General features: G+C 43.7%; 1 protein-coding gene across 2 annotated transcripts in view; it reads left to right on the plus strand.

The window, feature by feature from the left end:
- Nucleotides 1-25,891, plus strand: part of NCKAP1L (NCK associated protein 1 like) — a 1,641,522-nt gene that overhangs the window by 360,507 nt on the left and 1,255,124 nt on the right. For both annotated transcript variants that reach the window (XM_069231027.1, XM_069231028.1), the window contains exons 12-13: nt 8,599-8,708; nt 25,015-25,147. In XM_069231027.1, coding sequence (XP_069087128.1) covers nt 8,599-8,708; nt 25,015-25,147 — 243 coding nt within the window. The remainder of the gene's footprint in view (nt 1-8,598; nt 8,709-25,014; nt 25,148-25,891) is intronic.

A 25,891-nucleotide genomic window follows, 5' to 3' on the forward strand; every position in this document is an offset into this window, starting at 1 on the left:
GCTCAGCCAGAAAAAGGAGGGTCTGCTTCAGAGGTGCTTTCTTGATAACTAATCATAATGTAGACTAAAGCGTATCCAGGTATTTATTCCAGAGTGAAGTGAGTACTGTTGGTGTAGGTGGGACGTGGCATGCATTCTTCATGCAAAGACAAACTATGAATATTTTGTTCTGGATAAATTCTTAAATAAGCAAATGTGTTTTGTGCAATGTCAGTGATCACATCTACTGCAGTCTAATTGTGATAGCTCCCGAGAAACTATGAGTGAGAACTTACCAGTGCATGTTTAATTGAACTGAAGGGTCTCCGACCTCACCTTTGCATTTACTTGTGAGGTTCTTGTCAAATCTGTATAACAAACAGACCCCCCCCCGGTTCCTGTTTCCTTTTACCTGTGGGGATGCATCACTGAAGACAGGAGTCAAGCGAACATTGAGGTTTTTATGCATGCCTCCTCAGTGTCCAACTGAGTGGTTCTTTGATTTAGTGAGGCAATGTTATTTCTCTTTTATTTAGTGTTGATGTCATAGGCTCCATAGTTTTCTTTTTCTGATTTCCCATACCACACCTCCATACAGGGTTGGATAGGTTATTGCTGGTATAGATCATTGGCAATGTGCTGATATGAAAGCATTTTCTAAGGTAGACTGAGAATGATTTTAAATAATTAAATTGTTTCTTTAAAGAGAACAAAATTCAAGGAGGAAGAACTCATACATGCAGTGCCAATGGAACTAGTTCAACCCTGAATATCATGATGTGATTAATCTCAGTGCAACGTAGCTGAACACAAATAACCCAACTACCATAAAACCAATATGAAAATGGAAGAGAGCAAGTGGACTGAAGTCAATGAAGGGGACAATCTCATCTAACTCCAGGAAAAGTGTATACAAATGTTGTTACACTCAAACTCTAATCTAGGCCAATGAAGGAACATCTACTGCATGTCAGGCAATGCAAATGTCTCCAGTAGCAAATCACCTGATCACTCATTCAGTGATAATAACCTAACCCACAGTCTTTATTTCTTCTAGAAGTGTTTCTGCTGCTTCCACCTGTGTGAATACATGATGACAGAAAATGTGCTGCACCTTGAGTTTCACGAGAGGCCATAAAGATGCTTTGATTGTAGATTGATCTTCTCTTTTTAATGCACTGTACTACCCACCTACTTCTCTGTGTGAACTGGCTAAAGTCAGAGAAAATCAGAAGTCATTCACCATAAATAGATGCTTCACACATGCTGTTGGCCTATTTTAGAAGAGTGTCCTATTGTTCTGCACTACCGAACTTAGCTATAACTGTGCCATAGGACTCAATGCCCCTCTCACATGCTTAACTATTAGCTTATAGGTTATATGAAGCTCACCTGGGGACACAACCCACACAGAGAAACTCTCTCTCGGATAATCTCTGTATTGTGGTAACAGTGGACTGTTCAAATTATGTCTGTCTTAGAACCCTAAAAAGAAGTATGGAATCCTAAAAAGAAGTATGTTAGCAGTCTATAGCAAGTTGCTTGGAGAAGTAGGTGCCATTCATCACAACTGACAAAGTCCGATACCGTGGGTTTCAGAATGTATTGGGTGTATCAATTGCACCTATTTTAAACTTTTGGATAATATGTGGACTTTGGTGTTTAGCACATCAAATCCATGTTACGGTAAATACCTTACTGTTTTCCCCTTTCAAATTCCAGCAGGTTTGATCTGCTGAAATGTAATGAAGGGTGAGGTATTTAATACACTGTGAAGAGACATAAGAAGTGTATGTTAAGGAGGCTCTCAAGCTGCAGATAAAAACCTACTTTTCATCATTTTTTCATTTATGCAATGAGGCTGATGTGCAAGCTTCTTTGGGTTATCACTTCTGGCACCAAGCACGCTGCACCCGCTGGGCATGCCCCCCTTCAGGGACAGTGGCAGGTGGGGAGTTTGACTGAGGTGATGTTGCTGTAAAAAAATATAACACAGATGTCCTAAGACAAGCTCAAGGAGGACAAAAATCTCCAGTGTAGCAGAAGGGCATACGCTTGTGTGATCCTAATTGTCAGTATGAATACAGACTATGAAAGCACATCTTCACAATCCTTCCGACGTTTCGGGTTTCAAGAAGGTAGCATCAGAAAAGTTATTATAGGGATAACTTGATTGTCACCTCATCCTATCTTATGAAGCAGAATTCACCAAGTATTTGATTCTTCACTGTTTAAGAAGGAACATGAACTGGGTTTTTGACTGTTGTGATACAGGTTAGTTTTCTCTACCAATGGTTATTAGTTGGTGTAATAATAATCCTGCTCACTATGAGAGAAACCACTGGTTCAGACATTTAAGTTGTGTGCTTGGCTGAGAGGTCAATGGGGAGAAGCTACCCATTAACTAACCACCTCTAACTTAGAATCCCCCCAAACCGCACCCATACCACATTGCTGTTAAGCCTTGGTTGGCCAAGGGTAGCTAGCCTCTGGACCAGTTTGTACAGCCGCTCACTTGGTCATCTGAGCATGGACAGAAGGGTGCTGTCTCCATTGCCCCTAGTTCACAGCATGTTAATGGGGCATGTGGTGCTAAATCCATTGTAGACAACCTGATTATGGGCCAGGGTATCAGAAGTTGCAAAGCAGCTACCCTGTCGAAATCATTTAGAAGTTCTTTGAGCCAGGCTTTTGTCTCCTGCCAGTACCAGCATTCCTTTTCTACAGGTTGTTCAGAAGGACTTCACCTCAATATGCACTGTGGTAGGTGGTCCACTTTCTCTCTACCCTGAGCTGGCAGCGGCAGAATGAGTGGCACTCTCCCCTTCCAGGTCACTATGATTAACAGATGGCAAGCCGGTTACTGGCTCTAGTGCCTTGGGCCATCTGGTCAGCAGCTCCAGTGAGGCTGTGCAGTCTGTTTAGTGGCTCCGGGGTTACCTAGTCAGTTGCAGCCACAACCACCTGGTTGGCTTCTGATGGAATGAAGGCTGGCTGACAAAACTATCCTCAAACTGACTCTCCTTCTGGGTTCTATAAGCCTCATTTCATGTAGACTTAATAATCACTGAAAAACAGCTCTTTGGGTAGGCTCAAAATGTACAGTAGGCTTAACCTAACTCAGCTAACAAGGCCTGGGTTCCAAGAAGATACATAGGACCCTTGGCCTTCCATGGCCGACCTACTGAGCTGGCAGGCTAAAAGGGTAAAGGATGTAACCTGGTCAAACAAACCCCAGTGAGAGATTCATGAAGCCTGAGTGGATAGTTGTTGCCTGGTTACCCTGGGCTTGCCAGATCAAAGATGCCACAGTAACAAGTCTGTAGAGTTCACACAGATGACTGGAGCTCAGTCTTCTGGGTCAGGACTCAAAGCACTGGCAAGAGCTATGTTTTCTACTGAAGGGCAGAGTCTAATCAAGCCACCAAGTTTGCAAAATTTAAAGACCACTACCTGTTAAAGGTTCCCAGTTTTGAAAGTTTTGTGCAAAAATATCACCAATGAAGTTTGCAAAGTCCATTCATTCTCTAGGCAGATCCAGCCAACGGCCCAGTGCAGGCATGCCACCTCTGTGACCTGCCGCGATCACCCGCGTTCAGAAATCTTGCTCACCAACATGGCGATTTTTCTTGCTCGCCAACTTAACATCGGTGAGCCGCGCAAGAGAAAAAAAACTCTGCTACATGTCACTTTGTGGAGTTTTCGGGAACTCTGTGCTCCGGGTGGAGCGCAGAGTGGGCAAAACTCTGCAAACTCTGCAGGCAGAGCGGAATTCTTTGCCCACCCCTCTTGAGGACAAGGTCAGGGTGCAAGGCAAAGTGGATTACCACTGAGTTGTTTACTTCCCAAAAAAAGGGATTTTCCCTAAATTTTGAGTATTGGATATGGGCCTCCTGCTCAGCATTGTGCCTCTTGTCCTGAAAGCTGGTCTTCTGAGGTTATTATTTGCTAGTTTCTAGTGGACTACTTTGGTTTGGTTAAATCTGCGGCTGACATCATGTGTCATGCATTTCATATGTGCTGCTACCATGATATCAATAAGGTCTCCGAATCTTATAGAGTACCTGGTTTGTTCTAGTTAGCACAGAAGTTCACGGACATAATTTGGAGCCTGTAGAGAAGCGTCTCTCGTGACAATGCATCTTGTCTTGTTCATGTCTCTTGTATATGAATTGTTTGTTTTTAAAGTGAATTTATTTGTCGTGATCTGCATTCTAGAAAGTGTGTTTTTCTGCATTAGAATGTTAATAAGTGTGTGTTAGACCTGACAGCCTTAGGGTGGTCACCCTTAACTTGTTGCCTGCTTCTCTCCACTTTTTGGATACTGTTTTTGCTGGTTTTAGGACTCTGCACACTTTACCACTGCTAACCAGTGCTAAAGTGGATCATACCCAATCGGCTTATTGTATTTATTTATAAGTCCCTAGTACAGTGCAATATATGTGTCCAGGGCCTGTAGATTAAATGCTACTAGTGGGCCTGCAGCACTGCTTTTGCCACCCACTGAAGTAGCCCCTTAACCATGTCTCAGGAATGCCATTGCAAGGCCTGTGTGTGCAGTTTCACTGACAATTCGACTAGGCATTTAAAAGTACTTGCCAAGCCTAAAACTCCCCTTTTTCTACATATATGTCACACCTAAAGTAGGACCCAGGTAACCCATAGGGCAGGGTGCTGTGTAGACAAAGTACCTGTGTAGTTTACATGTCCTGGTTCGTTTTTGCACTGCTGTGAGGCCTGCTCTTTTCATAGGCTAACATTAGGGCTACCCTCATATACTGTTTGAGTGGTAGCTGCTGATCTGAAAGTAGTAGGGAGGGTATATTTAGTATGGCCAGAATGGTAATACAAAATCGTGCTGACTGTAGAAGTTGGATTTAATATTACTATTTTAGAAATGCTACTTCTAGAAATTGAGTATTTCTGTGCACTTAAATCCTTCTGTGCCTTACAATCCATGTCTGGCTAGGTTCAGTTGACAGCTCCCATTTGCATTCACTCAGACAAACCCCAAACACAGGATGCTCAGCCTCACTTGCATACATCTGCATTTTGAATGGGTCTTCCTGGGCTGGGAGGGTGAAGGACCTGACACTTACATGTCAAAGGACAGTAGCCTGCCCTCACACAAAGGACTGCCACACCCCCTACTGGCAGTGGCAGCCAGCAACTTTAGGAGGGAGGGGGCGGGCGGGACACACACACACACACTCATTCTTTCACACACAGACACACACCCACGCACGCACATCCATTAACAACAATGATACCATTCAAACATGCATGCACGCACCAAACATTCATTTTAAAACATCACACACACTCATTCTTTCACACACACACGCACACACGCACATCCATTAACAACACTCATAACACTCAAACATGCACGCGCGCACCAAACATTCAATTTAAAACATCACACACATACACACACACACACTTACCTTCAGCTTCCAGGTCCCAGGAGGGCTGGGACTGCTGCCTTCCCTCATTGGCTGACCTTAGGTCAATTAGCAAGGCAGCAGTCCCAGCCTCGTCACAGAATCGGATGGGGTCAGTGAGACTGCTGACCCCACCCCACTCTGTGATGAAGTGTCACTGATTGACACACGCCCTGGGCACTTCAGGGCTTAAACATGAAGCGCCCAGGGAGAGTGTCAATTGGTGATGCTTTCCTCGTCACCCAGGCGAGGGCCTCAAGGCACCATTGTTGAGCCGAGGAGGTCATGCCCATAAGAGCTGTGACCTCCTCAGCCCAGCAAAGTTCAGCTCAGGCAGCCAGGAGTGTGCGCAAATTGCGCATGTCTGGTCCTTGCTCCCTGAACTGAACATGGAGAGTGTCTGTCAGGCTGACCTTTGTTCAGCCTGACAGACACGCTTCATGAGGGGCAAAAGGTGGGGGGGGGTGGCCCCTCTGCCCTAAAGGACGGGCCGCCACTGCCTACTGGGACCCTGGAAGACAGGATTAAACTGAAAGGGGACCTTGTACACTTCTAAGCCACACTTTGAAGTCTCCCCTACTTCAAAGGCACATTTGGGTATCTAAACAGGGCCTCTGCCCCTACTAATTCAGACACTTCCTGGAGAAGAGAACCTGAACCAAAACCTGCAACCTACTAAGAAGAACTGCCTGGCTGCCCAAAGGACTCACCTGACTGCGTTCTGCGAAGGACTGCTGCCTTGCTGTTGACCTGCTGCCTTGCTGCTCTCTGGCTGTGCTGAGAAGTGCTCTCCAAGGGCTTGGATAGAGCTTGCCTCCTGTTCTCTGAAGTCTCAGGACCAAAAAGACTTCATTCCTGCAAGAAGAAGTCTTGGTGTAGCAAAATTCAATGCACCGCCTGCCAGAAATGATGCACAGCCTGCATTGCGGTGAGAAAATCACTGCACGCCGAACCGGAACAGCGCAGCCCAACTTCACAAGGAGAAGATCGATGCAGTGCCAGCGTAACGACTGGAAATTCGATGCACAGCCCACTGGATCGACACACACTGCCGAGCTGCAATGATGCAGCCCTACTTCCTGAGAGGAATCGACGCAGCGCCTGCCGTGCGGTAGAAGTTTTCATGCAACGCCCACTGGATCGACGCAGCCCCTGTGACTTTGTCCTGCCAGTGCCAGATTTCAACGCATCGTTCCCGGGGCGTCCGAAAACCCCACTGTCTGAAAAGAAGCCAAGTCCGAGTGCCAGAAATCGACGCAAAGGCTTCCCTGCGTGAAAAATAAACGATGCATCGCTGTGTGCGGCCCAACAAATTGATGCACACCTCCCTGTTTTCCATGTCTCTCCTCCTCTGCATTTCCTTGCAGAGATTTTGCCCGCAAACCAGGTACTTTGTGCTTGTAAGAGACATTTGTTGCTTTTAAGAGACTAAAGACACTTTGGCCCGTATTTATACTTTTTTTAGCGCCACATTTGCGCCGCTTTTTGACGTAAAACGGCGCAAACCTACAAAATATACTTTTTTTAGCGCCACATTTGCGCCGCTTTTTGACGTAAAACGCAAACCTACAAAATATACTTTTTTTAGCGCCACATTTGCGCCGCTTTTTGACGTAAAACGGCGCAAACCTACAAAATACAATGGTATTTTGCAAGTTTGCGCCGTTTTTGCATCAAAAAACGACGCAAATGCGGCGCAAAAAAAGTATAAATACGGGCCTTTCTATCATTTCTACAGTGATATCTCAACATATACTTATTGCATTTTGATCGTTTAGAACTGCATTTATCCAGATAAATATTATATATTTTTCTAAACACTGTGTGGTGTATTTTTGTGGTGTTCTACAGTGTTATTGCATGATTTATTGCACAATTACTTTACACATTGCCTTTTAAGTTAAGCCTGACTGCTCATTGCCAAGCTACCAGAGGGTGGGCACAGGATAATTTGGATTGTGTGGGACTTACCCTGACTAGAGTGAGGGTCCTTACTTGGGAGGGGGTAACCTGACTGCCAACCAAAGACCCCATTTCTAACAGTGTGTGTCTGTCTGTAACAGCATGTTAGTTTGTATCAACAAATTATTGAGTACTTATGTCTTCATCTGTATTTTGTGGGCACGTTTATTTAGATTCATTTTAGATTTCCGCCTATGCATCAAATATACAGTATAATGTGCGTGAGAGTGTCTGTGTCTCGATGTAGATATCTGCATCAAGCACAATAGTGTGCTCAAATTAGGGCATTGAGTTCACTTCACAGGCAAACATTAATGTACGGTTTACTGTGATCGGGTATGCCTGAATTGGGTCACAGTAAGTACTTGTGTGTGCTTATCAGTTCTTGACTAAACAAGTCGATTAGGTGGCCAATGTATGTGACTATGGGGGTGATTCTCACCCTGGCGGGCGGCGGAGGCCGCCCGCCAGAGTTCCCCCCTCCAAAATACCGCTCCGCGGTCGAAAGACCGCTGAGGGTATTTTGGGATTTGCACTGGGCTGGCGGGCGACCGCCAAAAGGCCGCCCGCCAGCCCAGTGCAAATCATCCTTCCCACGTGGACGCCGGCTCAGAATTGAGCCGGCGGAGTGGGAAGGTGCGACGGGTGCAGTGGCACCCGTCGCTTATTTCAGTGTCTGCAAGGCAGACACTGAAATACAAAGTGGGGCCCTCTTACGGGGGCCCCTGCAGTGCCCATGCCATTGGCATGGGCACTGCAGGGGCCCCCAGGGGCCCCACGACACCCCATACCGCCATCCTGTTCCTGGAGGGCGAACCGCCAGGAACAGGATGGCGGTATGGGGTGTCAGAATCCCCCATGGCGGTGCAGCAAGCTGCGCCGCCATGGGGGATTCCCAGGGCAGCGGAAAACCGGCGGGATACCGCCGGTTTTCCCTTTCTGGCCGCGGCTGAACCGCCGCGGTCAGAATACCCTGTGGAGCACTGCCAGCCTGTTGGCGGTGCTCCCTCCAACCCTGGCCCCGGCGGTCCATGACCGCCGGGGTCAGAATGACCCCCTATGTGTGGAGCAGAAAAAGCCCATATTATTCAGAACTATATTAAATTGCGAAAATAAGGTACTTGCTAATTGTCATATATTTTAAAGATTTTAGATGCCATTCATCCTTCATAACTTAAATTAGCTGTTTCTCTATGTCATTTTCCCAATTCAGGCACTGTTCACATTTATGGCCTTATCCTTCTGCCGGGATGAAATCAACTGGCTTGTGCGGCATGCTGAGAATGTTACCAAAACGAAGACCCCTGAGGATTATGTTGACAGGTAAGGTTTAAGGACGGATACAAGTGCACTGTTACGGTGGAACATGAAAGGGTATGGGCAGTGCTTAATTTGTAAAACAAAAATAAGTTCCAGCACCTAAAATCTTGCAGCCGGCCCAACGAATGTTGAGGTTTCTGAATATCAAGACTGCATGGTCGTGAATCCGCCTCATGCCTTAATAGTCCTCCATCAGACACTTCCTGCCCAGTTATCTCATTCTTGCAGATTCTTTCTCATCTCTGCTTTCTCCCATTGCAACCGTCTCTGCTGCCCTTTTTCATTCCGTGTTTTGTGTTTTTCTCTCTCTTCCTCTGGGTGAAAATCTAATGAGGAAACATAAGTGTCAGGCCACACCAGCAACCACTGGCTCAAAGTGAGCACTGTGTATGGATGCAGAGCACATTATACAGAGCAAAGTCACAATGACTTCTGGACAGGGGCTCAACTTCTTTTAAAAGTAAATCTAGTTTCATTATCTAGTAAGAGTGCTAAAGATTGCATGTTATATTGCACTGAACATTCACTTACATCATGTATTTGAGAGACCTTGTTACAGTGGTGCTGGACCAATTTTCAGAATGGGGTTGCTACCATCAATGTTACATCATTGAAGTCATAGGAATTATAAAGAATTCCAAGCACCACACAAGGAATAAGTGTAGAAAATGAGCTACAGCCATTTAGCAGAAGAGTGGCACGTGTGGCACGTAGCCAGTGGTGCATTTTGGACACACTAACACAAATATATTACTAAAGCATGGTGTGGTAGTGCACTGTCATTTACAAGCAGCACCTTTTGGCTGCTAAATCTGCAGAGAAATTCAGTCTTTCAGATACAATTATATAGAACTCAAACAATGTGTGGAAATCGCGCTTAAGCAAATATTTATTACTTTCACATCACCAAGTAGTGTTTTTTTTGTTCTGATCCTATTCAATTCTTTGATTCCATCACACTACAGAATTACAAAGAACAAGCTTTATTTATATTTTCCTAACTGCTGATATAGTAGTAGTAGTAGTATTAGCTTATTTCGGGTGTCTCCCTTAAAACAGATACATACATCATCACAGTTCATACATTTATACGTTAATGAAATTTGTAATAAAATCGTATTAAAAATCGAATAAAATCATCCTGAACATTTTGAAATGATTATTGGTTACAGAGCTAAAAATACGTTACAATCTCATAGTTTTAGCCTGTCCTTTTTCTTAATTAGCCAGACAGCATGCAAGTATCGGCTGACCCCACAGACAATAGGCTCACGCAGATCAGAATGTAGGATCCTATAAGACTCTTGGTATCATGTTATGCTCATATTGGCGCATATGGGTTTGTTCCAGGTTTGACTCAACTTATTATATCTTGGACAAAAGAACAAAATATGTTTTATGTTCTCGCTGACATACCTCCAATACTGCCACAAGTGTGCTATCAATGGCACAGTCTTCCATTTACACACAAATTAATTAACTAAAACATTCCCCAGCCTAAATGTAACAAAAAAGCACATGAGCCACTGGTGGATATATAGCATCTACATAGGACTCTTTCTGAGGCAATGGTTTCTGATCTAAGAAATTCTCCACCAGACTCCCTGGCTTAGCCTTATGGTAGCACTCAAGGACATTCTTCTGTCAGAAGGTTGTAATATTCCGGCCTCTGGCAGCTGAGCCTATCACTTGAGGGCATGTCCAATACTCCCCCAGGCCCAGGTTGACAAGATGGCACTTAACAAACCTGAACCAAGGGAAAGTATGGGCCTTGCTCAGACTCGGCACCTCCCCCACAGCCACCCCAGAGTGGTGGAGCTCTTTTGTTGACCAAAGCCTTACCCAGTACAAATAGGGTACTAAGGCCACCGAGTTCCCCCACCCGTTTTAACCCTAAATCAAAACATAATGGGACAATCTGATTACTCTGAGGGAAGAGAAAAAATTGACCTTCTAAAATGATTTTCTCTAACTGTTAAGGCCCTGGCATTTGAGTATCCCCATACTTCTGCCCAGTATAGGTCAGCAGTCTTTGCCTTTGCCCTATAAATCTTTACAGCAGAAAAATGGATTTTGGGGTAGTCCCCTTAACCCACTTAATAATAGCAAAAGCAGCATGTGCCAGCCCTGTTCCACTTTTCCCCATATGGGACTTCCAAGATCTAGATTTGTCAATCCTTATCCCTAGATAATCAAATGAATCGACCTGCTGCAGCATTTCCCCTTTCAAGCTGAATCTCCCTCTGCATGATGTATGCAAATTAAAAAGACATGTTTTTTAGTGACATTGACCTCTAAGCCATGGGCTTCATAGAAGTCAACAAATTTGTTTAAAAGGTTCTGGATGCCATGAGAAATCAAACGATGAGTGTCATTGGCCAATAACAATGCGGGGAATGATGTTTCTGCCAGTTTCACAGAATCATGGATACACTCATGTAGAAAATCAACAACATCATTTATGTACAGCAAGAAAAGTGATAGTGCCAAGACATATCTCTGTTGGACTCCGCAGTGGACCGGGATTAGTTCAGTAAGATCACCATCCTTCCCCCATCTCACCTGGGAGTATTATTAAGATGTCTAATACATTCCCTGCCATACCCATGCTGGCCAATGGGGACCACAGAAGCCTCCTAGGGACCAAATCAAAAGCTGCCCTGAGGCCCACAAAGGCCAAATACAGGTGATCCTCAGCTTGCCTCAAATATTTCGAGACAATGAAGTCAAACTGGAAAATGTGGCCAACAGTGCTCACCCTTGACATAAACTCTGCCTGCAAGGTGGAAATAATCAAGGCCTCATCCATCCGTTCCTTTAATTTGCACAGTACCTGCCAACAAAAGATCTTCTGACGATGATCAATTAAGCTAATCAGACCATAGTAGCTGGAATGTTCCTATCCCCCTTTTTGTAAACAGGTATAATTTCTGCATTAGTCCGGGAATCTGTGAGAGCCTTACCTTCCTGCTATATTATTTGTGAGTCGATTAATATAGGAACCCCAAACTAGTGGGTCAGTTCGAAACATATCCCCAGGAATCCCATCCGGTCTGGGCGCTTTACCCAGAGGCATAACCTGGATAGCTTGTAGGGTTTCCTCAAATGAGAAACATAAGAACTCAGACCCTACCTCCGTCCCATGGGACTCTCTGACTGTTGTTTCATCCTCCCTAGACTCTACAGGAGGGGAAGCGTAAGTTCTAGCAAAATGGTCTACCAATTGACAGGGTGGCAGTAAAAGTTCCAGAGGGCTATTAGATCCTAGACACCCATGAGCCAATATATGCCAAAATCTCTTAGAGTCCCTTGAATGAGCAACCCTGACCAACGCCATCCAATTTTCATCAATCCATTTCTGCTTCTGATTAGCGGTTAACTGTTTGTATTTTTTCCTATGTTTTATGTTTTTAACCCTCTGTTGGTCCCTGCCCCTTATGTCCCTAATAAGCTCACTCTTTACTTCCCAGCATCTCTTACCATAGCATTTAGGGAAATGCAATAATGGAGCCTTCCCAGCACAATCCTTAGGGCACACATCTTTTAAGGCAGAAAATAGAACTGCATGCTGGTCACTTATTGCTAATTTATCATAAGAGCTCAAACTCAAGCACTTAATAAATGTGTTATAGGTACTAGCCAAAAACTTCCTATCTACACACAACTTCACCTATTTGACCGTTCTCATGTTGTTACTTACCTATAGGATCGCTCTTGAACTATGTCCCTATGCCATTAAACTACCTGAAAAAAGCCCCCTTAAAAAAAATTGAAACCCATTGTGCTCACTCCCCACCTGTTTTATCCTTTCAAAATCCAAAGCCCATTGCCAAAGATTCCAATCCAAGAAACATAATCAATCTTACTTGATATAATGCTCTGATTAAAGGTGAAACAGCACGTCACATATGAGGGAAATCTTCCATTATATGCCCGTATCACTTGGATCAGTGTTAGAGACAAAAGCTGAATGGCAGCCTGGGACCAAGACAAAAGAGGCTCTGACCTTTAGGCGGAGATGCCTCTGGCCAAGTTCTCATCACTATAAATTGATGCTAACCCTTCCAGTGGTTGAAAGGTGATATTGAGGTCACCTGCCAAGACAAGTGGGTACCTTTTTCTCCTATTACACAATGCCAACCTAATGCCACTAGAATAGGTGACTCCCTATTACGCTGCATGGTGTGATTATACGTGCTATATATATGCACCCAATCCCCCATTCTTCCCCTTACAACTAATCCCAGGATATCTTGACTATTTACATCAAATCTTTTGATCTCCAAGTCCAGGTTATTTTTGACCCATGTGATCAACCCACCAGACGGATGCCCTATTTTTAAGGGTAATGCCTTGATGCTATAATTCTAATACCCCGGACTATGAACCTTATCCAAGGCCCACGTCCACTGCATAAGGATTAGGTCATATTTATTTATGAATGTTCCCAACTCCTGCTCTACAGTCTTATCTTTTAACCCTGCTACAGTCCACGACAATAGTGCAATACACTCCATAGCTGCCAAAGTTTGGGCATTAGCCTGCGACCCAGCCTTATCTTTAAGATCTTTCAGGTGCAACTTGATGGACTGGCAACCCAGTGGGAAAAGTTACAACTGAATTACTTGAACAGGGGAGCATCTGTATAGACTCCCCAGCCTTACAACAAGATTCAATTTCCCTTGGTCCCCCCCCCCCCGCCCATGTCACATCAGGCTTCTTAGGGCAAATCCCCCCTGAGCTGGGCTCAAAAGCTGACTCCTGCCCACTTTTCTTGCCACTATAGAGTCAGTCCTGGCTCTCAATGTCTGTGAGACTCTGGAATCTGTTAGCAACAAGAACATTATTTTGAGACCTCACTCCATTTGAGCTCACCTTGAATCCCCCTCTCATTCTCGCTTGCAGTTGTGGCTTCCTTAAATGGGAATAAAAAAAAACAGCGGGACAACCGTCATGCCTGGATCGAATCTGGCTTGGTTCAGCATGTTACCCCAATAGAACAGCTTCTCTGCAAGCTCCAGATACCTGCAGTTGACTTCTGCACAATCCCGCTTTTAGTTTTAGCTAACGCCCCAATCCACCCAAGTCACTGAACTCTTGCAACTTGAAATCTGTTTTGCGCTAGCCAGTGGCACACTTTTAATTTTAATTCTAGTGTAGTTTCTTCTTCGCTGCCAGAATTAATATTGGGGACATTTATCAGTACCACCACATACGGGCAACAATCTGGTGGCAGGTCCAATCTATCTTTCAAGGGGGTGGAGGAATTACACTTGCAAACAGATACTTCACAATAGTGGCTAACCTTCCCCTCTGCTAAACCCTGCTGGGTTAGCCCCTTCGTTGGACACCAGCCTCTTCCCTAGAGGACGATGAGGCTATAGGATCACAAGGGCTTATCATTCCATGATCCTCAGTCCCAACCTGCATTCCCTTGTACCCCCTTCACTTATTCACATACACTTTTGAACATACTGTAACATGCTTTACATTAGCCAAATCAATAATAGATCCTTCTCCCCCGCTGACATTCCCCCTCTCAGTTGTAACTGGAGGTTGAGAGGACATCATACAAAGCAGTAGTACTCTAGATGGACAAGCCAAAGTTTTCCCATCCCGCCAGTCAAAGGTGTGCACAGGCAGTATACAGCTGGATACCTTGTTTCAATTTTAGCCAAACATGCTACTATTGGGTCCAGTTTGCTGTTCTAAGGAATTATAAATTTGGCAGAAAGGTCCTCCAATAACAGCCCAATTATTTAATTCCTCGATTGTCGGCAGGTGCATCACACACTGAAGGAGTAGTCACAATGCTCATACGTGAGTGTTTAGACCTGCCTCCAGCCTGCACCCTCTCCCTTTTTCCTAGTATGGGCTCATCCTCTTTACTAGAGACCACCAAAATTTCAGGCTCCAATGGTAAATCCAGTTTTTCATGCCCCTGCAGCATTAGATCATCCACCGCAGGCGCAGGAAACAGTCCCTTGCACAAATTAGCAACAGGTGGGGGAGGAGGAAGGCGATAGGTAGCGTTTTGCCAGTTGTAATTCTTTGCTGATGACCTCATACTTGCGCTGCTCAATGGCTTCAATTGCATTTAAGAACAACTCTAACTTTCCACTTTATTTTAAAATTCGATATTTTTAATATTTGTGAATGAAAAAATATTTCATCATGTGTATTTGTTTGATGAATATTTGTTTGTGTATTTTTTGTATATTGTTTTGTGGCTCAAATCTTCGAAAATCATAAGGCTGGGGTCCCCGTATTTCAATAATAATTCACTGTGCCTACCCGGGTTCCAGTAATGGTTAAGTGGGGATCAACAGAAATCAAAAGATATGTGGTCTTCATCTCGAGTTGTGTTCCAGGATTGGAGTTTATGCATATTTTACAATAAATGTTCCTTTCAATTTCATATTGAGTATTTCAGAGAAAAGGGGACATCAAACGCTAGTCATCGCTTTAACTTTTTATGTGGTAATTGATATTCTGCGTAGGAAGCTACTTTTGACATTGACTGCAAGCTGTCATGGCACGCATTTTAACATTAGGGCTCACCTGTGATACATTATTAGATGTTATTGTAATTTTCATTTTAATGGTGAATATTGAAGTGACAAATAGAAGTAGGGCCCACTTGTAAGTGGGCCTGTCATCCTGATGGGATAATTAACAGTAGTTAATAGCCACATTGCAATCCAAGATCCACTGGAATACCGTGAGTCTATAGGCCTCATTTAGGGAAAGTGGCGCTGCACCTGGCGCAGCACCACTTCTCTTTCACCCCTTAATGCCCCCCCAACGCCACCATGTGTGCGTTGTATCTAAGATACGGCGCACCATGACGGTGTTTAGGGGAACTAGCGTCAACATTTTTGATGCTAGTTTGGAGCTTTGCGGAATGAGCATAAAAAATGTTGACGCTAATCCTGCAAAGCCCATTAGCCCATTGTAAGCTATGGTGTGGCTCCTTTTAATGCTTGCTCTGAGCAGGGGATAAAAGTGCCCCAAAAAATGACCCAAATAAATCTCTTATATTTCTTTGCGCCAATTTTTCAGATCCCCTAAACAGTGGAGCGCCCCCTTTGCATAAATTATGCCTGGGATAGGCATAATGTAGCGCAAAGGGTTACAAAGTGGTGCAGAGCATGCATTGCTCCACTGTGTAAACATGATGCTCTGATTTTGGCCTTGTTGGACCATATTAATGGAAAAACATTACGCTAATTTGGCGCAAGGAAGCGCTAGGGGGTCTTAAATGTGCCCCTAAAGGTTTTCAGTCGACCTTTTGGATTCTCAAAAAAAGTGACAAGTGTGGGGGAAACTTCTGGACAGATGGAGAAAAAGTAGGAATCGGTGCAGAAACATCGATACCTGCATGTTAATTCCCATTAACTTGTAATCAGATGTAATTTGCTCCCCAGAATTACTGATGCCTGCTGGAGGAATGAGCGGGCAGTGCAGTGAAAAATTTCAAACGACAAGGCCTCTCTACCATAGAAAGAAAATTCAGGATCTTCTAATTCACATGAATTAATGTTCTGGTATGAAGACCTTCGTAACAAGGTAGCATTTATGTTAAGAGTAAAAAAAGCTGGGAAGCAGTGGAGTACTACTCATAGTTTAGCATTGAGGCAAGAGTGATCAGAGGCTTTCTTATCAGTGGCTGATGAGGTGCTTCTTCCAGAGGTCAGTTTTTACTCTGCCTTACGTGGAAAAGAAGGTAGAGAGAGCCTTTGTCCAATTAAATATTGATTCATAGCCTGGGCAGATAATGGAGGAAGGTGTGTTTTATGGACAATTCCTTCTTACACTTCTTGGATTCTATTTTGTTAATGTCAGATGTTGTGTGTTGAGCCAGACCTCCTAAGATGGTGAGGTTTCTGTCTGAAAGTGTGTGGTGTTGGAAATTAATAATTTATCTGCACTGTAAAGGCAGGCCAATGTAGTTCTCACAGAGGTGGAGCTGTATTTGTATTCCTTTTCTTTTCACAGTGTACAGGTGAATGATTGCAGGACATACTGAATTGGTAAGAGGTGGGTTGCAAAAAAGCAAACTAGCATGGTATCGTCACCAGCTGGGTATTGTAGAAACTTGGTACTCTTCTGGAAGAGGTAGATTTTGATTTTCCATTGGTAATAACAGGCAGTTTGTGTTTTCCTGAAGATGGTTATTTTGAAGGAGGGGTTGACGATGATAAACCCTAGATATTTTAATGTCATGGGCCCAACGCTATAGCTGGTTGTGTTTAAAGTTACTGATGGTGAATACAGACTTGGGGGCTGATTTAAGAGCCCCTAGCACCTCCATGCGCCACATTAGCGTCATTTATTTAATGCTAATGTGGCCCAACGAGGCCAAAATGGTCTTTTTCTGTGGCTTGAACCTCTTATGCTGCTTTGTATTGTTCTAGATGTGCTGGGAAGAAGTGAGTTTTGAAGTCTATGCAATATAGGTATCTCGAAAGATGGTTGACAAGATATGGGGCTTGTCTTCTATGATTCTGCAATGCGAGATGGTATCAGTTTAAATACTGTGAGAGAGGAAAGCCACACAGTCTTCTGAGGAGAGGTGAGGTGGCCAGCTTTTCTGAAAGTAGTTTTGGAATGGGATCTTGTGGAAATACCTATCTTGAAGTCAACACAATATTTAAACAATGGTGGTGGAGTTGAAGAACTAGAAAATTATCCCTTTTGATATTGAATAGCATGTATCTCTAGCTTCAGGCCTTTTCAGTTATCATGTCTGACAGTAGATGAAAAATATGCTGAAAGTGTATTAGCCATTTGTGAATGCAAATGTAAAATGCATTGACTTCTGCATGAGACACTAAAATTATATTTTCAAAGGGTAGCCAATCCTTTCACCTATAGAGAAGACGCTAAGCTCTTTAGATCCTGTCAAATGACAACCTTTCAGATTCTGATCTGAAAGTCTGGAAAGGGAAACATCCCCAACCATGACTCCTGAACAAAGAAGTTGTGGACAACGAAAGTGGAACAACGCTTTCGTTAACCACCACCTCCTTGTTCAGTGCCTTAACCATGCATGTGCTGAACAACGCATTGTTAAGGCACAGAAGAAGGGAGTCAGCTTCATCGGAGGACATGATCAGGTAAGTGAGGCTGGGGCTGTTTTAGGGTTGGGGGGTCGGGCATTTTTAGTTTTTGGGGTGGGGGTGGTTTAGGTTTAGGTTTAGGGGCGGGGGTTGGGGCATTTTTACGTTTAGGGGAGGGGGTAGGGGTATTTTTAGTTTTTGGGGTGAGGGGTCAGGGTGGTTTAGGATTAGGGGCAGTGGAGGGGGGTCGGGCATTTTTTGTTTTAGGGGCGGGTGGGGGTTCAGGGTATTTTTAGTTTTTGGGGGTTGGGGTGGTTTAGGTTTAGGGGCGGGGCGGGGGCTGGGGCATTTTTAGTTTTAGGGGTGGGGCAGGGGGATTGGGGTATTTTTAGTTTTTGGGATGGGGGTCGGGTGGTTTAGGTCTAGGGGCAGGGGTGGGGGTCAGGGCATTTCTAGTTTTAGGGGCGGAGTGGGGGCAGGGGTATTTTTAGTTTTTGGGGCTGGGAGTTCGGGGTGGTTTAGGATTAGAGGCGGGGTGGGGGGTCGGGCATTTTTAGTTTTAGAGGCGGGGTGGGGGGTCGGGTAATTTTGTTTTTTGGGTTGGGGGTCAGGGTGGTTTAGGTTTGGGGCGGGTGCGGGGGGTCGGGCATTTTTTGTTTTAGGGGCAGGGTGAGGGGGTCGGGTATTTTTGTTTTTTATGGTGGGAGTCAAGGTGGTTTAGGTTTAGGGGTGGGGTGGGGGGTCATGCATTTTTTGTTTTAGGGGCAGGGTTGGGGGGTCGGGTATTTTTAGTTTTTGGGGGTGGGGGTTGGGCTGGTTTAGGTTTAGGGGCAGGGGTGGGGGAGTGGGGGCATTTCTAGTTTTAGGGGCGAGGGTAGGGGGTCGGGGTATTTTTAGTTTTTGGGGGTGGGGGTTGGGGATTTTTTGTTTTAAGGCCGGGTGTGGGGGGTCAGGGTAGTATTAGTTTTTGGGGATGGGGGTGGTTTAGGTTTAGGGGCGGGGGGATCGGGGCATTTTTATTTTTAGGGGTGGGGGTCTGGGTGTTTTAGGGACGGGGCTGGGGGGTCGGGGTAGTTTAAGTTTTAGGGGTGGGGTTGGGGTAGTGGTACAATTGTTTTAGGGGTGGGGGTTAGGGTACGGTTGTGTTAGGGGTGGGGGAGTTGGGGTGGAGGGAGTCACATGCTAGAACCACACATGCCGTTCACGCATGCCTTTACCAGGAATGCCTTTACAACAAAAAATCATTGTTAAGGCATTCGTGGTAAAGGCATTTGTGGTAACAACGTGGCCGTTGTTCCGACCGCGTTCTTTAGGCATGCGTGGTTCCAGCATGCGTTTTTCCGACTCCTATTCGTCTGGAAAGCATTCAACGTTTCCTTTTTAATTCTCATTACATTTCTGGCTCTAATGAGGTGAAGGTATAATGTTTGAAGAATTTGGCTTGTTCTGGATTAATCTCAGAAGGACAACCGAGTCTAGGGAAGCGAGTTACAGGAACCCATCCTCAAAACTGGGTTGCACAGGTTGTAGTATCTGTTAATGATATGGGAATTTATTCTGAGGTGGAGGAAGGATCAAAAAAACTACTTTCATTATAGGAGGCTGAGTTCTCAGTTTGAAGTGAGAACACCAGTTCAAACAGGAATAGGGCCTTTAGTATCGTACACACTTCTACTTCTAATGACCTGCACCATCTAAAAGATATTCACTGGGAAATAAGAATGGTTTCCATTTGATATGCCCTCAGCAATACACTTTGCCTGAAGCCTCAGCTTTTCCAGTTACTTAGATGAATATATTTCCAGAACGGATGGTTTCAATTCCCAAACATTAGAAGGAATGCACTAGTCATTCCTGTATTAGAACATACCCATTGTGATATGTTAAAAGCCCAAAGTGAATGAAAGTGGCTGAATTTTGGAGCAGTGAGAATAAAACAAGATTGTCCAACACCAAGGAAATTACTCACGTTAGAAAAAGCAACAGGAGATAACTAAGGGCCATATGTACTAAAGCATTTTCCCATAGACACAGAATGAGTAAAATCCTTTGGTACATCTGCCCCTAAGTTTGCCACGGACTGATATAGACATAGTACTTTACAATCTGTGACAAAATGTGAAGAAGGCAAAGAGGGTGGCTTAATATGAAAATGGACGAAAGACACCCTAAAGAAGACTCAGAATAAAATCTCCACCTAAATCCTGAATTTTAATCTGGTATGGACTAGAAACAGTGACTTACTGGAGATAACAGATGTATTTATAACTCAAGAGATATCTTGTACCACTGATTGTTGACCAGTCTGTATTGTTACCCGCGTCAATACTATTTTTGATCTTAACTTCAAACAGTTGAGAGAGGGGAAGCCCCAGGATTCGAACCTGATAAGATACGTTTTGAAGCGTCGTAATTACATATTTTCTGCAAAGCGTTGAATGTTGGATGAAAATCAACTACTTTAATGTTTTCATTTATACAGTTATCAATCTATATGTCAGTATGAAAGAGGTCTTCTTTGTGATATATAATAGCCATGTTCATCAACATCATGTAAATGTGTAAATCATGCTCTCTATATGAAATTACACCTATCTCTCCAGATGAGAGTAATGAAGAATACAGTTCAGACATGAAACTGTAGAAACATGAACTCATGCGGCAGCAGTGCGGTATGCAAGGTCGTTCCGCATCCAATTTGAAAACATTCAATTTTAGTGCCTGTAATAATTTTTAAAAATCACACACAGTGATACAATGCATATAATTATTGCATGCAGAAGCTCTGATTCAGTATAATGGATCCTATTCCGAGTCAGGTGAAGCAAAATAACCGCATAGAAGTTCGATCGCCTGATTCAGTGTAAGTAGGTTTTTCCGCATCCATTTTTTTCAAATGTGAAAGAACCAGGACCATTTTTGGGGGGCAGTATTTCTGGCCAGAAAGATTGCTCAAGGCTTTGGCTGCAATAGCAGTAAGCCTCATTCCCTGATTTATTTTGATGAGGTGGGGCATGCAGTGCTCCCTTTGCCAGGAAAAAAACGTTCACTACTCTTCCACCCGACCCATTTAGGAATTCTTGTCTTTCTCTGACCTAAAAAATAAGTAGCATTATGTCATTCGCCATTCCATGAGGGTTTAGCAATGGTAAAATCACATCTGATTTTACTGTTACACTAGTACCGTTTTCAATTGCAATGAAACTCTGTGATTTTCTTTAAATTGTATCACTTTTTATCTGTGGTTAAAAAAAAAAACTTTAAAAAAAAACTTTAAACCCAAGTGAGGATATGTTCATGGACCTCTGCAAAGGTTGATTAAAAAGCTCCATGTCGCACACCTCCTCATAACATTGTCTTTTTAAATATGCTGTTTGAGCAAACAAAATTATTAAAATGCAGACACCTTCCTTTTTCTCGACATTGACCCTAACGTTCAGCTTATGTATAAGACTATGGGCCTGATTTTGACATTGCCGGATGAGTTACTCCGTCACAACAGCAATGAATACCCTGTCCACCAATAAAGAAATCGCATTATATCCAATGGGATTTAGATTTCAGGCAGATGGGATATTCATCACAATTGTGGCAGAGTAACTCATCCGCCAATATTTAAATCAGGCCCTATGCTATTTATACTGACTCCTATTACAACGTTTATTTGAACACATTGAAACCCAAGTAAATATGTAATTGACAGTGAGTAGTGGCCACTAGTTTATTCATTTTCAACTAAAAATAGCACCATTCATTAGTCTCATGAAAGGACTGAGTACTGCGAATATAGATGGGGCATGTGTGAACAATGCTATTCTCAGCAATGGTTTAATTGAACTGTTTTAGAAATGGGATCTCTAGTTGGTAGAGGTATTCTCCTTTGTCCAAATAGGGACCACAATCCTAGTCAGGGTAAGTCACACACAATCCAAATTATCCTGTGCCCACCCTCTGGTAGCTTGGCACTGAGCAGTCAGATTTAACTTCGAAGGCAATGTGTAAAGTATTTGTGCAATAACCCATACAGTAACACAGTGAGAACACCACAAAAATACACCAAACAGGTTTAGAAAAATGTAAGATATTTATCTGGTTAAATTAAGGACAAAACAATAAAAATTCAATAAGCACAATTTGAGATATCACTTTTACAAGATTAAAAAGAGTCTTAATTCTTATAAATCAACAGTTGTCTCTTGGTTTCAGAAAGCACCTGGTTTGCGTCAAAAATATCATGCACGGAGACCGCAGAGAAGGAGCAGTGTGGAAATAAATGGTGTGTGTTGGAATTTCTGGCGCGGTACAGACAATGCATTGTTTCTTTCCAGGCTTCAAGGGGTTTTGCATCGATTTCCGGCGTTAGGTCTTGGTTGCGATATGGGGATCTTTTTGATGCCCAGGGATGATGCAGTAAAATGCTGGGCATGCAGGACGAAGGCACAGGAGTTGTGTTGATCCGGTAGGCAATGCATCAAATTTTCTGTTGCACAGCAGACGCTTTGTCGATCCTTCACTCTGGAAGTCAGGCTGCGTCGTTCCTGTACGGGTGTGTGTCGATCCGGTAGGGCTGTACATTGAATTTCCGGCTGCAAGGCAGGTGTTGCATTGATTCTTCACTCGGGAAGTCGGGCTGCGTTGTTCCGGTTCAGCTGTGCATCAGTTTCTCAAACGCACCACAGCTGCTCGTCGTTTTCTGCACGCGGTGCATCAATTTTTGGCGCACAAGGAGTTCCTTGGCGAGATGAAGTCATTTTTGGCCCTTGAGACTTCAGAAAACATGAGGCAAGCTCAATCAGAGCCCTTAGAGAGCACTTCTCAGCAAAGTCTGAGGGCAGCAAGGCAGCAGGGCTACAGCAGGGCAGCAGTCCTTCTCAGCAAAGCAGTCCAGATGAGTCCTTTGGGCAGCCAGGCAGTTCCTCTTGACAGGTTGCAGGTTCAGGTCCAGAAGTGTCTAATCTGGTGGGGTCAGGGACCAAGTTTATGTACCCAAAAATGCCCTTGAAGTGAGGAGACTTCAAAGAGTGGTTTTGAAGTGCATAAGATCCTCCCTGTCTGTCTGCCAGGGTCCCTTGTAGGGGGTTTGGCAGTCCATTGTTTGAGGGCAGGCCACTAGCCGTTGAAATGTGTCAGGCCCTCCACCCACCCAGCCCAGCCCAGAAAGACCCATTCAGTATGCAGATGAGTGCAGGTGTTCTGTGTTTGTGGCTGTCTGGGTGAAATGCACAAGGGAGCTGTCACCCAGCCCAGCCCAGATTTGGATTGGAGACAGGCTGTACGCACAGATGGATTTAAGTGCAGAGAAATGCTCACTTTCTCAAGAGTGGCATTTCTAAAATAGTAACATAAAATCCAACTTTACCAATAAGCAGGATTTTCTATTACCATTCTGGTCATACTAAATATGACCTGGTTACCCCTTTCTGATCAGAATATATCACTAAAACAGTCTATGAGGGCAGTCCTAAAGATATCCTATGAAAGGAGCACACCTCACAGTAGGGGAAAACCAATTTAGGATTTTTCCACTCCCAGGACAAATAAACCACACATGTACACGTCCTGCCTTTTAACTACATAGCACCCTAGGTCCTACCTTACTGGTGACTTTTATGTAGAAAAAGGGGAGTTTAAGGCTTGGCAAGTACTTTTGAATGCCAAGTCGAGGTGGCAGTGAAACATGGTTAGGGGGCTACTTATGTGGGTGGCACAACCAGTGCTGCAGGCCCACTAGTAGCATTCAATTTACAGGCATTGGGCGCATGTAGTGCACTTTACTAGGGACTTACAAGTAAATCAAATATGCCTTTTGGGAATGAACCAATGTTACCATGTTTAGAAGAAAGAGCATATGTACTTTAGCACTGGTTAGCAGGGGCAAAGTGAGTACAGTGTCACAAAGTGGAGGGAGGCAGGCAAAAAGTTGGGGGATGACCACTCTGATGCTGTCAGGTCTAACAAACTGCTGTATTTGTTACTGGGTAGTACTGGCCATATACTTTTTATATGCCATTTTAGGAACATTGAATCTTTGTTTTTTGTTAGGTGTGTTTTTTATATTTCTTATAATGAAATACAGTCGTCATATTTAATGAAATAAAAATGGCTTATTCCCAGTTAGGATCCATCTCAATACTTTGTTTTAACGAGGAGGCTCCGGCCTCTTTAGAACAATAAAAGTTGCCCTCTTGGAAATATGTTTGACATTACCATGGCCACACAGTGCTTCTGGGTTTTCAGTTCCCCGTTACACTGCGTTGAGTTCCTCAGATTTCTTCCACTTGAGGACTGTATGAACTGATAGTAGTGTCTGTACTGCGGTCAAACCAATTCTCATGTAGCTTCGTATTTGAGGTCCCTTTGGAGTAATGGAAAGCAGTCAAGAATAAGACCTTGGGACCCAAACTACTTTTTGCCTCATATTCATATGCCAGATTGAAATTTATTCATAAATGATCATGTAACAACTGATCTCTCACTGTAAAATGTTGATATGGTTATACTAATCTGCTCACATCTGAGCATTTCCTTAGAAGCACTTAATGAAATGAAGATGTCCTTTTAATTTACAAACAATGGGGCATATTTACAAGACAGTTGTGCATACACATTTTTTACTCTATTGAGGGACTTTGCTACACTAGCGTCAAAAATGTTGACGCTAGTGCAGCAAAGCACAGGGCGGCCCGTTAAATATATTGGGTGCATTATTTTAACACCTTCTCTGAGTGGGTGTTAAAAATGATGGAAAAAATGGAGCAGTGAAGTGCTGTAAATGTCACTGCGCCATTTTTTGAGTCCTCTTTGAGCCAGAAAACCCCCATGCATACACTATGCTTGACCCAGGCATAATTTTACGCAAGGGTTTACAAAGAAGCACAATGCAAGCATTGCGCCACTTTGTTAATATGGTGCAGCAGAAAAGCCACCTTAGCACCGCCTTAGCGTAAAAAAAAATGACGCTATGGCAGCGCTAATGTGGCGCACCTGGCCTGTAAATATGCCCCATTATGCGCCATTTTAAGATCTGTCTATTTAGAAATGTGTCTTCGCCAGAGTCGCTGCGTGGCAGTGATTTGTGATCGTCACTGGAGGTATTTGCTTCTATCCATCTGTCAGATTTACAGCACCTCTTTATGTATCCGTGCTAATTACTTGTTTGTGTTTTGTGAAATTATGCCGGCAGCACGTTTTATGTAAATGATTTACGAAGCTATAAATAACTTTAAAATACATAACTTTCTCCACAGTAAAATAGCAGAATTGATATTCCTCATGGAAGAGATGAAAAGCCTTCTTCGCAAACACTCGTGGGTGATTCAGCGCTACCACCTCCAGTACCTGTGCAACTATGACAGCCAGGTGCTCAGTGATATTATCCAGGTACCGAAGTTTGTTATATTTTCTTTCTTCCCATAAGTGTATTCCCTTTTCTAACAGCCAGCCGTAGCCTGGTGTCCATTTCTAACCTCTCGTTTCTTACCCAACTCCTCAGTCTGCTGCCTAAAGGCCAATGTGGTTAGGTTTTATCAACATAGGTGTCACAACCTCCTGTCCTTGGATTGCGCTGGTTTATCTCAATAGTGTGCGTCGTTTCTCAGAAATGGTGAAATGGGGGGATTGACTATCTATGTGAGGTGATACATCTATGAGTATGTGAACTATTAAATTACAGTATAACATCTTAAAGTGTATTGACTGTGTATTGAGCCGTTATTGATTACTTATGAATGCATTGATCTAACACAAAATTAAGACAGATCTGGCGATAGTGATCTAGAATGGAAACAAGTACAACTAATAGCTGCCTTTGGGCAATAACAGTTATAGTGAATGTTCCCTTAGCAAAGTCAGCACACACAGTTACACACATCAGTTTTATGTCCTTACTCCACACTTTAAGACAACTCAGGCAGGACAATGATGTGAATAAACAAGTTTTAGTAGATATCCAAAAATAGAACTCTCAGCTTTCCATAAAAGGTGTTAACCTCAGCAAGCCACCAACCCTGTCATTGAATCCAATCGCAGTGAGTTACAATTTGTGACCTACCTGAATAATTTTCATGAGGTTGGTTGGATTGAACCGCAGTATGATTCAGATTTTTATGAACGACCTGTTAGCAC

The sequence above is a fragment of the Pleurodeles waltl genome, chromosome 4_2 (genome assembly GCF_031143425.1).
Source record: "Pleurodeles waltl isolate 20211129_DDA chromosome 4_2, aPleWal1.hap1.20221129, whole genome shotgun sequence".
Classification (NCBI taxonomy): Eukaryota; Metazoa; Chordata; class Amphibia; order Caudata; family Salamandridae; genus Pleurodeles; species Pleurodeles waltl.